Source organism: Peromyscus maniculatus, chromosome 4 (genome assembly GCF_049852395.1).
Source record: "Peromyscus maniculatus bairdii isolate BWxNUB_F1_BW_parent chromosome 4, HU_Pman_BW_mat_3.1, whole genome shotgun sequence".
In the NCBI taxonomy this organism is placed as follows: Eukaryota; Metazoa; Chordata; class Mammalia; order Rodentia; family Cricetidae; genus Peromyscus; species Peromyscus maniculatus.
Window position 1 is genome coordinate 15,354,344 of NC_134855.1, and position 13,641 is coordinate 15,367,984.

Genomic DNA, 13,641 nt, shown 5'->3' on the forward strand with positions numbered 1-13,641 from the left:
ATTCAAAAAGAAAAAAGGAAGACATGAGTCGGCCTTGCAAGTTCGAGTCCTGATACCCTTTTCCACGTTTGAATCCTCTCATTTGTGAATTTTTAAAATATTGGGCAGTTGATATACTTGTTGATCAAGATGAGAAAAATTAAGAATGAGTGGCCTGGAGCGGGGTTGTGGGCTGAGCAGGCAGTGCTCAGTTAATCCATGCTACAAGTTTTGCAGTGGGGTTTTCTGTTTCCTCTGTTCCCACCAGCTCTGGGCCTCAGAATTGTGCAGCCTGTGTCCATGAAGGCCTATATGAAGAAGGCATTTCTATTTTAGAGAGTAGTTCGGTAAGTACACTGTATTGAGCTAAACAAGCTAAAATGAACAGAAAATATTTAGAAATCTTGTTTAGTAACATTGGTAACAGAATGAGAAGTTGGGAGCTAGAAGTGGCCTCGTGACTGTTTGGGCAGGAGGAGGGGAAGGTTGGGAAACATGGCTTAGCTGGTCCTTAGTTATCTTCTGCTTCATGTGCTGGCCCAGGAGGGTGGCACAGGTTGTTTTGGGTAGGGTCTCTGATCTAGATGTTGCTTCATAGGCAGTAGGGTGCTGGGAGAAGGTGTAACCCAAGGACGTTCCTGTTCCAGGCCTTTCCAGATAATGCTGCCCGTAGGGAGGTGGAGAGCCTACCAGCTGTCTGTCCCAATGATGGATGCACCTGGAAAGGAACCTTGAAGGAATATGAGGTAGAGAGACATTTCTGTTCTGGCCTGGTGGCTGAATCTTCAGCAGTGGGCTTTGGGGAGTTCTACTTCATGCTTCATGACGCTTTTTTTTTAAACAATTCGTTTATTTTTATTTTATATGCATTTGTGTTTTTCATGCATGTATGTCTGTGAATGTGTTAGACCCTTGGAACTGGAGTTACAGATAGTTGTGAGCTGTGAATTGAACCTAGGTCCTCTGGAAGAGCAATCAGTGATCTTAACCTTTGAGCCATCTCTCCAGGCCCTACAAAACAGTTCTCAGGGAAGCTGTTCTCTACTCCTGCTGGGACTGGCCTAAGTATGTGAAAAAAGAATTGCTCCTTAGAAAGTGTTCCCTTATGTGAGTATGGCACCACATGCCTGTAATCTAGGCCATACCTAGAGAATCCTTTGTTTTTGTCTCTTTATTTTATTTTTTTAAAGAGTACTCTTTCTGAAACCCAAATAGTGTAGCACAGGCCTGTACCACAGAGCTTGTCACTTCTTTCCATGTCTGTTTCCTTCTCACCCCAGAGGTATGTGGAATTGGAGGTACCTTAAGTAAGGAGCTAGCGTCAGGGTAGCATCACATTGGCTGTTGGAAACTGCAGCTTCTAAAGTCATGAGATTCTGTGTTGTATGTTATACCCACAGGGGTTTTCCTTTTTCTTATTTGTTTTGTTTGTTTGTTTGTTTGTTTTTTTAGACAGGATTGGTCTCTATAGCCCTGGTTGTCCAGAGATTCACAGAGGTCTGCCTGCCTCCTGAGTACTGGGATTCAAGGCAAGCACTACCATGGCTGCCTCAGAGGGAAGTTGTTCAAGTAAAGGGTATATTTGTAGCCGGGTGGTGGTGGCACATGCCTTTACTCCCAGAACTCAGGAGGCAGAGCAGGCGAACTCCGTGAGTTTGAGGCCAGCCTGGGCTACAGAGTGAGTTCCAGGAAAGGTGCAAAGCTACATAGAGAAACCCTGTCTCAACCCCCCCCCCCAAAAAAAAGGGGGTGTGTTTGTTACATGGTCATGGAAAGACATCTAAAAGGCCAGTAGCAGAGGCAGTGTACGAATGGTGGTACACTGATGGTGTATACGAATGTAGTGGGAGCACTAATGCGAGCCTCAGGTCACCTTTGGACATCTTCTGCATCACAGAGGTCAGGTGGTTAGGTAGGCCACTCCAGTCCACCAGGTTACTCATTCCTCTTTGATGGCTCAGTCACCAACCTTCAAAAAGGCTTTGTCTCAGCTAGTCATGGTGATGTACATCTAATCCTAGTTCTTGTGAGGCTGAGACGGGAGGATCATGAGTTCAAGGGTAGCCTGGGCTGCTTAGTGAGACCTCCTCTCTCCTGTGGTCTGCCATGGGTCTGGCTACGTGTCCCATGTCCTGTTGATTGATTACACTTTGTGATCTCGGGCTTTGGGTTTCATTTTGCAAGCTGAGCAGTTTGGGCTTCACTTGGGTGAACAAGAAACTATGGTCTTCTTTTCTAGCATGGTGTCAGGGCCTGATCAGGAGCCCTAGTCCACAGTATCTTCTTAAAGTGAAATGCCTAGTGCTGTCTCAGAAAGAGATGGCCCCTAGGGAAATAGGGTGGATGCAGGAAAATGTGGGTGTAGAGCATGGGGGCCCCGTATAACCTATTGCCCTTGAAGGTGCTTGAGAGATCCCTGGGGCAGATGGAAAAATAGTTCCCAGCACTGTTAGGCTCAAGATTCCTCTGGGATTTCTGTTGCCTCCAGGCCTGTGGTACTAGAGGTCAGTGGCTGTGTGGGCCTCTGACTGACGGCCAGGGACTGCAGCCAGGCTTTGGGCTTGGTGCCATGTGGCTTTACAGGCATGCAGGCTGGAAAGTCCCTGGCTGCACCCTTTGAGAGCTCTGGAAAGTCCCTGAGATGAGTTAGGTTTGGTCACGTGGGAGGGCAGGCACAGCTCTGCCTTAGCTGATTTTATTGATAAAAACTTCTCACTGGTAGCAAATGTCACAGACCAGACCAGAAATTACATACTCTGTGTGTAGTCGTTACCACCTTTGCAGATGATCCTGTCTCTCCTGCCTGTCACACATCTGTTTCTTTCTTTTTTTTTTTTTTTAATTCCGAGACAGGGTTTCTCTGTTGTTTTGATGCCTGTCCTGGATCTCACTCTGTAGACCAGGCTGGCCTCGAACTCACAGAGATCCACCTGGCTCTGCCTCCTGAGTGCTGGGATTAAAGGCATGTGCCGCCACCACCTGGCTTGTTTATTTCTTGGTTTTCACTGAAAACTAAGACTGTGACTAAAACTTTTTCTTTTTAATAGTTTGAATTATTTAAAATGTTTGGAAAGTTGGAGAAAAATCCTGCTTAGCCTTTGGCTTTGTTTTTCCTTTATGGTGATGCCTGTTGTTTTGAAGATGGATTGAAAGCCCTGTTCAAATCTGCTCTCTCAAAGGGCAAGGCGTGGTGCTGCATACCAGTATTTCTGCATTAGGGAAAACAAAGACTGGCAGATCTCTGTGAGTTCAAGGCAAGCCTGGTCTCTACATAGTAAGTTCCAGACCAGCTAGGACTACAAATACTAGGAAGCAAGCACATTGGGAGACAGGTGTGTCAGTGTGCATGGCCTAGTTGTATATTCTTCTTTTAAGTCTTTTTATTTTGTGTGTTTTATCTTCATGTGTGTATATGCATCACATGTGTGCCTTGTTCCCAAAGAGGAACTAGAAGAAGGCACCGGATCCCTAGAACTAGAGTTAAGGTTGGTTGTGAGCCGTCATGTGGGTCCTGGGGATAGAACCTGGGTCCTCTGCAAGAGCAGCAAGTGCTCCTAACTTGGAGTCATCTCTCCAGCCCCACAATTATGTGTTCTTAAGAAATTCAGTTATGGTGCTAGAGTGTTGGCTCTGTGGTTAAGAGCACTGGCTGCTCTTGTGGAGGATCTGAGTTCAAGTCCCAGCAGCCCCATGACAGCTTATAACTGCCTCAGTTCAAGTTCCAAAGGATCCAGTGCTCTTTTCCAGCCTCCTTGGGCACTATGCACACATGGTACATAGTCAGATGTGAGCAAAACACCTATATATATAATTAAAAAAAAAAAATCTAAGCTAGGTATGGTGTAATCCCAGCACTTGGGAGGCAGAAGCAGGTTCATTCATCTCTATGAGGAGTTTGAAGTCAGTCTGGTCTACATAGTGAGTTCCAGACCAGCCAAGGTTACATACAATACCCTGTCTGAACTGCCTGCCCTTGGCCAAGTGGCTTATGCTTTTAATTCCAGCACTCAGGATGCAGAAGCAGGGTGATCTCTGAGTTCAAGGCCAGCCTGGTGTACAGATCGAGTTCCAGGGCAGTCAGGGCTACACAGAGAAACCCTGTCTCAAAAAACAACAAAACAAACAAATCTTTTTTTAAAAATCAATTATGGCAGCTGTATTTGCTAAAGATGTTCAGTTTGAATTCTGGTTGAGTAAATGCTGAAGTATTTGGATTGTGTCTGCTGGGGCTGTTGGGGAGACAAAGCTTTGTCCTTGTTGCCTGAGTGTACTGGGACAAGTGTATCTTCTGCCTGTGACTCTGGTTTCCCCAGAACCCATCTAAAAAAGCCAGGGATGGCAGCATACTCCTGTAATCTCAGTGTTAGAGAAGCAGAGACAGGAGGTCCCTGGGGTTTGGTGACTGGCCAGCCTCAACTAATCAGTGAGCTCCAATTCTCAGGGCCTAAGCTCAGCTGGGAATTTGAAGCACCAATGCAGGGCATTGAACCTAGGGCCACGAACATGAAAAGCACATACTCTATCTACCACTGAGCCATACCCAGGCCAGGAGAAAAATTTTATTATTGAAATTTGTCAGGATCAGGGGTTCAAGGCCATCCTCAGCTACATAGAAAGTTCATGGTCAGAATGGGTTGCATAAGATCCTATCTCAAAAAAAAGTAAGAGAAACATTCAGCAACTTGGAGCAGTGAGCTGAGAGCCAAGTTGCTGCTAGGGCTCCTGGGTGCCTACCAGACTGCTGTCAGCTGTCTGCCCATGTTTCCTTTATGGATTACGTCAAAGCAAGTCTAAGCTGCCTTGTCACTCATTTTCTTCTTCAGTAGAGAGGATTGAATCCAGGGTTGTGCATTCTAGGCTTTCTACTACCGTATGTACAGCTGAGAGAGAGAGAGAGAGAGAGAGAGAGAGAGAGAGAGAGAGAGAGAGAGAGAGAGAGAGAGAGAGAGAGAGAGAGAGAAAGAGAGGAGAGTGTGTGTGTGTGTGTGTGTGTGTGTGTGTGTGTGTGTGTGTGTGTGTGTGTGTGTGTGTTTGTATGCATGTGGAGGCCAGAGGTCAGCCTTGGGTGTTGTTCCTCAGAAGCCATTTACTTTGTTGAGAAAGAGTTTCTTATTGGCCTAGAGCTCACCAGTTAGTCTAGGCTGGCTGACCATCTTACCTCAGAGATCCCTCCTATCTCAGTTTTCCCAACATTGGATTATAGGAGTACACTGCTGTATGTGGCTTTTGTTTGTTTGTTTTGCTTTTTACATGGAAAAATTCAGGTCATTGTGTTTGTGTGGCAAGTACTTTATCAACTGAGCCATTTCCCCAGCCCCAAATAAAAATAAATAGCCTTTTAGCTAAATTATAGTAACTTAACTATTTGTCTTTAGGTTTACGCTCTAGAAACTGTTACAGCATAGTAACTCCTCAAGGCCCCTCTTTGTGTTTGTTTTAATAACTAATTGTCGTCTACTCAGAGAGTTATGGGGGTGTGGCATACAGTACATCTGTGCTGGGCCAGAGAGCCCCTTAGACTTGACTGTTAGTGTGGTTATCTGTGTTCCTGTTGTTCTGTCTTGGGGGTTGCCCAGCATTCAGACTGAATGTACACGCCTTATCTAGAATCCCACTTGATTCCTGGGATCTGAATGAGGGTCCCTCACCCTCTTGTCCCCTCCGAACAACCTTCCTCCAGAACTGTTTGGACAACTCTGAGCTGTAGCCTCTATTTTCATGGCCCTGCTGATGGTCCTTCCTGCCCTGCTCTGGATTTTCTCTCAGTCTCAGGAGCTTACTTCTTGCCTGTTCTCCTGGTGGTTCTCCTCTTGTGTCTTCTGCTTCAGAGCCTCTCTGAGTTCAGTGAGATGAGCCAGGCACGGGGGACCAGTTCTATGCTATTGCATGCACACATGTGTCCATAGCAGGGGCAGTAAGGTAAAGGTTTCCAGGGCAGAGAAGTCTCTTAATGGAGACTGAGTTTGCATTTAAGAAGGTGAGAGTTGTATGGATGGGGAGTGGAGGCTGCCCAGTACCGAGTGTGCTTCCTCTGCTGACCTGTATGCTTAACGTAGGGTGGTGCACGCATCCTAATTGGTCTTAATAAAAACTTGGAGTCAGATATCAGGGTGAACACTGAAAGATCAGAGAAGCAGAGCAAGCCACAGCCACCACCCCTTACCTCACCAACTCCTCAGCCTGAAAGAGCCTGAGTTCCTGTCTCCTCCCGCCTTATATTCCTTTCTCTGCCCAGCCATATCACTTCCTGTCTCAACCTTCCTAGTGCTGGAATTAAAGGTATGTGCCATCACTGCCTGGCTCTATTTCTCTTTTAGACTGGATTGATTTCATGTAGCCCAGTGTGGCCTTGAACTCACAGAAATCCAGATGGAGCTCTGCCTCCTGAGTGCTAGGATTAAAGGTGTGTGCCACCACTGCCTGACCTCTATAGCTAACTGTGGCTGGCTCTGTCTTCTGATCTTCAGGCAAGTTTTATTTCTTAGATTACAAACAATATATCACCACATTAGGGTCTCAAGGTGTGATTAGTGCATACCTTTTATCCCAACACTTGAGAGACAGAGGCAGGTGGATCATCTATAGAGCAAGTTCTAGGACAGCCAGGGCTACAGAGAAACCCTGTCTCAATCCTCACCCCCCCCCACCCCATTACCCCCCACAAAAGTGTAAGGAGGGAAAACAAGAAGATAGCTTAGCCAACAAACCTCTAATGCTATGTTTCTCTGGTAACCTAAGAGACATCATGGCCGTGGCAACTCTTACAAAGGAAAGCATTTAACTGGGGGCTTGCTCATTGCCCTGTCTCTCCTGGTTTACTGGGTAGGATGTCCCTGTATTGGTGCTTATTGGTCAGCTGAGAGGCACAGTGCATCTGTGGCGTGGTTTGCTCCTGTTGTTCAGTCTGCTGGGGTGGGGTCTGGGGTAGTCTTGTGTATCACTCTGGCCCTTCACAGCATGGACCTCAGGTGTGCATCCTGTACATTGAGAACGGCTGGCTCTAGGCTTACCTCCCAGCACCTTAGCCCGGCTGTCTATGTGGTATGTTAGGCCTTCGATAGGCAGCCATGCCCAGAGCTGCAGGTGGTGGGAGCCACGGAGCTACTTTCACATGATCTCCATGTCTCCCTTGTACATCTTTTGCCTCCCGCCTCCACTGTAACAGCGATGAGGTCAGGACTGGTAAGGTCTGCAGCATGGCCCCACGGTGTGTTTGTCTTCATACTGGAGAACAGTCCACTACTTAGTTGGGGGCTGACACAGGGAGGAGGGGGGCATGGGTGTACAGTTGAAGAGGTGAGTGTCCTCGGGTACCACTCACCCAGAGACCAGCTGCAGTGGAGCTAGGAGTCAGCACCCTGCTTTCCAAAAGTGGAAAGAGGGTGCACTGACCTGTGTCTTCACGGTGAGTGGTCTCGAGGAGGGCAATCTCCACGATGAGTAGGCAGGGTAACATGGAACACCAAGCCACTTGCATGCGCTGGGTCACCTGCAGGGTCTGCATACTATCTTCATATACCTTCTTTTGTTGCCAGAGCTGCCACGAAGGGCTATGCCCATTCCTGCTCACCGAGTGTCCTGCATGTAAAGTCCTGGTCCGCCTCAGCGAGAAGGAGCACCACACTGAGCAGGAATGCCCCAAAAGGAGCCTGAGCTGCCAGCACTGCAGGGCATCCTGTAGCCATTCAGACCTGGAGGTGCGCTGGGCGGGGACAGCCTGGGTGGCATTGTCTGCACACTGGCAGTCAGCTAGAGTCTGCTGCCGTGGTTGGAGTTTGCTTAGCTTCTGCTTCATACGTGTCTCCATGGTGCCATGGAGGTTAGAAGGTTCTTGGTGGGACTGGGCTTTGGTATGTAATTACAGTTAAGAGTACTTGTTGCTCTTTCAGAGAACCTGGGTTCAGTTCACAGCACCCACATGATGGTACACCATAACACCAGTTCCAGGGATCCAATGCCCTTTGCTGACTTATGTGGGTACCAGGAAAGCACATGGTTTACCAGGCAAAACACTTATACATATAAAAATAAATAAATCTAGAAGTATTTACATGTATATTTTGAGACAGATTCTCATCTGTAGCCTTAGCTGGACTGGAACTTGCTATGTAGACCAGGCTGGTCTCAAACTTACAGAGATCCTCCTGGTTCTGCCTTTCAGGTGCTGGGATTAATGGTTTGTTCCACAATGCAGGACTAAAAAAATTTCAAGTGTTTATTTGCTTTTCAAGACAGGGTTTCTCTGTGTATCTCTGGCTGTCCTGGAACTCACTCTGTAGACCAGGCTGGCCTTGAACTCAGAGATCTGTCTGCCTCTACCTTCCAAGGGCTGGGATTAAAGGCATGAGCCACCACTGCCTGGCTTTTTTCTTTTTCAAGTGCTTATACCCAAGTGTGATGACTCATAATCTCAGCGCTCAGGACCCCACCTCGCCCCAAACAACAAGAAAAACATGTCTTATTTTGGAAAAGTTGAAACAGCAGGTAGAGAAAACAACATTGTGATTCACCAGCTGTGTGCCTGTCCTCCAGACTGTTCATGAGCTAATCTGACTGCATGTTATTTTGTCTACAGTAGTTCACGATGTATTATCAGCAACAGCTTGCCATAGCTTTAACAGGGCCTGAGATAATCGCTTTCCAAAGCGAAGGTTTGTCTTGGCTTTGAAGTACGTGATAGGGGAATGGAAGAGGAAGGGACTGAGGACTTAGTGTCCCCTTTGAGGGCATGTTCCCAGTGGCCTAGAGAGTTTTCATTTGGATCACATCACATGCACACCTGTGCTAGTGACTAAGCCTTCAGTGTGTAGATCTTGGGGGCACTTCCAAGCCGGAGCATATCTAAGATTTAATGATATTTACTCTGTCCCTCTCTGACTTGCCCACATTCCTGCTGTGGAGTGAGAAGGTATCCTTCACTCACATTTGCTGGAGTCAGGGTCATCAGCATCTTTTTCCAGGCCCTTTCTCAGCTGCCTACTCTGTTTGCTCCCCACATCCTCTGCTGGATGATCACATCTGGATGTTGGGCATGCTGTAGTAGCATATCACAGTCTCTCTTCAAGGGAATCTGGCTGTGCTCTGGGCCCACGTGAGGACAGTGTAGTCTAGTTCTGAGAAAGTCCTGCACTGCCATTTCAATCTCTACAAAGACCCTTTGTTCTAGTCAGGAGTTGCAAAGTGGTGATGCTCCCTTTTCCTCATCTTTCTCGTGTTCTCTGGAGGCTGTCGAGGAAGAAGAAAGTCCTAAAGTCTGACTTTGTAAGGGCACCTACCGGATCTCACTCAGTGTTAAACACAGCTTTCAGAGAGGGTCTGAGGAGCCAGGAGTACTACATCAGTGTCCTCCTAAGTGCTGCTGCTGTCTTGACACTTCACGTGTCCCCTCCTCCTTCCCTGCCCTGCCCTGCTGTTGGCATCCCCATCTAATGTTCCTGTTTTCTCTAAGGTACACTACGAGGTCTGCCCTAAGTTCCCCTTAACCTGTGAAGGCTGCGGCAAGAAGAAGATCTCTCGGGAAAAGGTAGAGCAATTTCTCCATCTTCTGAAGACCGTGGGTGCTAGACCTGATGGGCAGTGGTGAAGGGCTGTCATTTGGGAAATTTTATGACCTAGTGCTCAGAGGGAGAATAGCAGCAAAGTGAGGTTTACTTGCTGTTACCAGGACGGGCATGTTCTTGGGCATGGTGGCTTATTCTCCAATATTCATTTGGATTTTTTTGTTGTTTATTTGTTTTGAGGCAGGATCTCATTATATAGCTCTGGGTGCCTAGAATTTGCTGTGTAGACAAGGCTGGCCTTAAAGTCATGGATTTGCCTTAAAGGCACCTTTCACTTTGTCTGGCATTCCCCTATCCCTACCCTGACTCCTACCAGGGATTCATGTAGCCCAGGCTGGCCTGGAACTTAATGTGTAGTCGAGAATAACCTTGAATTCCTGATCCCCCTGCCTCCAACTCCCAAGTACTAGGATTGTAGGTGTGCACACACAATCATGGGTTGTATTGTTAGAGTTGGGCAAGTTCCTTTTTGGGAGTGGGGGGCATGTAGTGTTGGGGCTGGAATTCAGGGCTTCACGCTTACCAAGCATGCTTTCTGCCACTGAGCTGGGCTTCCTTCTTGTTGACAAAAATACACCTCTCACCACCAGGAAATAAGAAGTGGTTTGTTTTTTAGCTAAATACAAATGACCATGGCCCAAGGATATAGACTTAGTTACCCCAAATAATATAATAAGGTTTTTGGCATGTAGCCCTGACTGTTTTGGAACCACTCTGTAGAACAGGCCTCACAGAGATCCTCCTGCCTTTGCCTCCCAAGTGCTGGGATTAGAGACTGTACCACCATTCCTGGCTTATTGTTATTTTTAAATGATTTCATGTATGTTAGTGTTTTACCTGCATGTATGTCTGTGTGAGGGCTTCAGGTCCCCTGAAACTGGAGTTGTGAGTCACCATGTGGGTGCTGGGAATCGAACCCAGCTCCTCTAGACAATAAGCCAGTGCTCTCAACTGCTGAGCCATCTCTTCAGCCTCCCCTGGTCTCTTTTTTTAAGTTGCATTTTTCACAGGGCAAGTCTGACCACACTTGCTGCCTGGAATGGTAGGTAGAAGAAGGATGGCTCCTTACCCTCACACTGGGTCCCAAAGAGGTGGTCTTTCTCCTGCCCTTACCAGACACGCTTGTGTTCTGTCTAGTGTGTGCTCAGGTTTCCTGTGTTCATCAATAGTTCTCTTATTCTATCCGGTCCCTGCATAACACAAGGGCCTGCCCTGTTCTTATGCTCTCTGCTTGTGAATCTGAATATTCTGCCTGAGGTCCAGGGGTTTCAAGGTTATATACTCTCAAGACTGACAGAAATAACAGCTGGGTTGCTTTCTGTGTGGCATGGACCTCCCCAAATCATAAACTAGACTTTTCCACAGCAATCCTGAAATGTCTCCTTTCCACAGTGATTGACAGTGGCTTGTCTAATCTTGATTTTGCATGACAGTGAGAAGGTCAATAGGATGCATCCAGTGGTTTCTTTTGTTAAATCTGACATCATCGGTACATTAAGAATGGAGCGGGTTGGGATAGGAGACCCTCAGTAATGACAATGACCCTGGTAACTTTATTCTCTTGACCCTCCAGTTTCAGGACCATGTTAGATCATGCACCAAGTGTCGGGTTCCCTGCAGATTCCACACCATCGGCTGTCCTGAGATGGTAAGTCAAGGGTCTGCTGTTAGGGACTAGGGGCCTGAGTGGGTCTTTCCCTTATCCAAAATGGTCTCCAGCTATGGCTCCTCCTAGGTTCTTCAGCCTTTCTGGTATCTTCCCTGGCTATCTCTCTCAGCAGCCCTTCTTCCTGCCCTCAGGTACCCAGGCTTACCCTCTGGAAATCTCTAGGTGACTTTGATTACTACCCATATATAATATGCTTCTGACACCTCGAGCCTCCCAGGATACCTAGTGGACACCATAGACCACACCTTGGCCTTCTCTCCTTGTTCTCCACCCTCTTCCCATATCTCCCAGGAAAGAAGCTCATTGATTGTTACATTGTCTTGCTAAAGCCTCAGTGCCCAGTGGTCTGCTGGATCCTCTTCTTGGTTCATACTGCACATGCAGCTAATGAATCCTTGACTGTTGGCAGATGGATCCTGTCCCCCCACTGCTGGCTTGTGACTTGGTCATCTCCTGCCTGTCCCCAGCCTTCCTGTGTTGGCTGGGTACCTCCTGTCCACTCTGCTGCTCTGCTTTGTTAAAGAAGAAAACAAGATAGGGCTTGACCTGGCTCTCCTGTGGCCTCTCCAAGTTCTGATTCACAGTTGTTATGGTCCCTCTCCCAAGACCTCTGCCCTCTGACCCCAACCCTTTGCCTTGCTATATTTCTGGGGACTCCCTCAGACCTCCACAGGTCCCTGTTCACATGTCCCCCTTCTCTGTTTGTGCAGACCCCTCATTTTCATCCTGTACAAGCTATTTATCTGTTTATTGTTGTGTGTCGTCCCCCCCCCCCCCCTTACAATGGGATCTCCTTGGCATCATTTCCCTTCGTGACTCCTGACCACGGGCTGCTCCACAGAGGGCCTATAGGCTATGTGCATTAGGGGTAAGAAGAGGCAAGCTGAGGGTGTGGTGTCTGGTAACAGAGCAGCTCTGTCCTCTTCTGTTGGGGGGGGAGGGTTGCTCCCTTTCAAAGCAGCTGAGTCCCTGCAGAAGGAAGTTCAGAGCTACCAGGAAGCTGAGCCGCTGTCGCCTTGGGCCTTTTCAGATCACAGGGTGCTCCAGCTAAGCTCTGGCATTGTGGTGACCTTGCTGGCCCCTGCTGAGGAAGCCACTAAGCAGATAGCACATCCTTTTTGTGTTCATCTTAGTTCCACCTACACCTGCCTTGTGAGGTGCAGATACTTCTGCTGTGCCTCCGTCATCCAGGTGCCTGTGCCTCCAACTGGGGACACAGATGTCTTGGTTTCTTTTTATGTTTTGAGTGTATCTTGATAAAATTAGTTTATTTTTTTTTTATTATTTGTAAATGTTTTTATTACACTTATTTTGTGTGTGTGAGCCATGACATCTATGTGAAACCAGTGGACAGCTTTCAGAGTTGGTTCTGTCCTTCCAGCATATGGGCCCCAGGGATTCAGTTCAGGTTATCAGGCTTGGTGACAGCATGTTGACATGCTAAGCCATCTTGCCAGGCCTAATTCTGTTTTAGGTTGGGTTTGGTTTTTGATTTTTGGTGTTTTGTTTTTGTTTTTGAAACAGATTCTTACCGTGTAACCCAGGCTAGTTTTTTTTTTTTTTTTTTTTTTTTGGTTTTTCGAGACAGGGTTTCTCTGTGTAGCTTTGCGCCTTTCCTGGAACTCACTTGGTAGCCCAGGCTGGCCTCGAACTCACAGAGATCTGCCCGGCTCTGCCTCCCGAGTGCTGGGATTAAAGGCGTGCGCCACCACCGCCCGGCTCCAGGCTAGTTTTAAATTTAGTATGTAGACCAGGCTTGCCTTGCACTCATAGAAATCCATCTGTCTCTGCTTTTTGAATACTGGCATTAAAAGCATTTATAACATAAATTTCCAAATGGTTTTTTAATAAAAAAAAAAATGCCAAATGGTTTCTTAATAAAAAACAACAACAACAACAACAACAAAAAAAAACAAAAACAGAGCCAACAAAAAAAATAAGCCGGGAGGTGGTGGTGCACACCTTTAACCCCAGCACTTGGGAGGCAGAAGCAGGTGGATCTCTGTGAGTTTGAGGTCAGCCTAGCTAGAGTTCCAGGAAAGGCTCCAAAGCTACACAGAGAAACTCTGTCTCAAACAAAACAAACAAACAAACAAACAAAAAAACCCCAGAGCCAGATATTGGAGTAAATGCTGAAAGATCAGAGAGACAAAGGAACAAGCCACAGCCACGTCGCACCTCACCAACTCCTCAGATCCTCTGACTGAACGCCTCTGAGTCCTCAGTCGAAAGCTCTCCAGCCAAAAAGCCTTTACTTCCCGTCTCCTCACACCTTATATACCTTTCTCCACCCAGCCATCACTTCCTTCCTAGTGCTGGGATTAATGGTGTGTGTGTGTGTGTGTGTGTGTGTGTGTGTGTGTGTGTGTGTGTGTGTGTGTGTGAGTGAGATTAAAAGTGTGAGATCTCAAGTGCTTCGATTAAAGGCGTGTG

General features: G+C 47.2%; 1 protein-coding gene across 5 annotated transcripts in view; it reads left to right on the forward strand.

Moving 5' to 3' along the window:
* Positions 1 to 13,641, forward strand: part of Traf2 (TNF receptor associated factor 2) — a 45,436-nt gene that overhangs the window by 24,005 nt on the left and 7,790 nt on the right. For 4 of the 5 annotated variants that reach the window (XM_076569240.1, XM_076569239.1, XM_042275146.2 and 1 more), the window contains 5 exons: positions 248 to 326; positions 627 to 725; positions 7,515 to 7,676; positions 9,428 to 9,502; positions 11,113 to 11,187. In XM_076569240.1, the coding sequence (XP_076425355.1) occupies positions 248 to 326; positions 627 to 725; positions 7,515 to 7,676; positions 9,428 to 9,502; positions 11,113 to 11,187 (490 nt within the window). The remainder of the gene's footprint in view (positions 1 to 247; positions 327 to 626; positions 726 to 7,514; positions 7,677 to 9,427; positions 9,503 to 11,112; positions 11,188 to 13,641) is intronic. The other variant, XM_076569241.1, reaches the window with a different exon arrangement.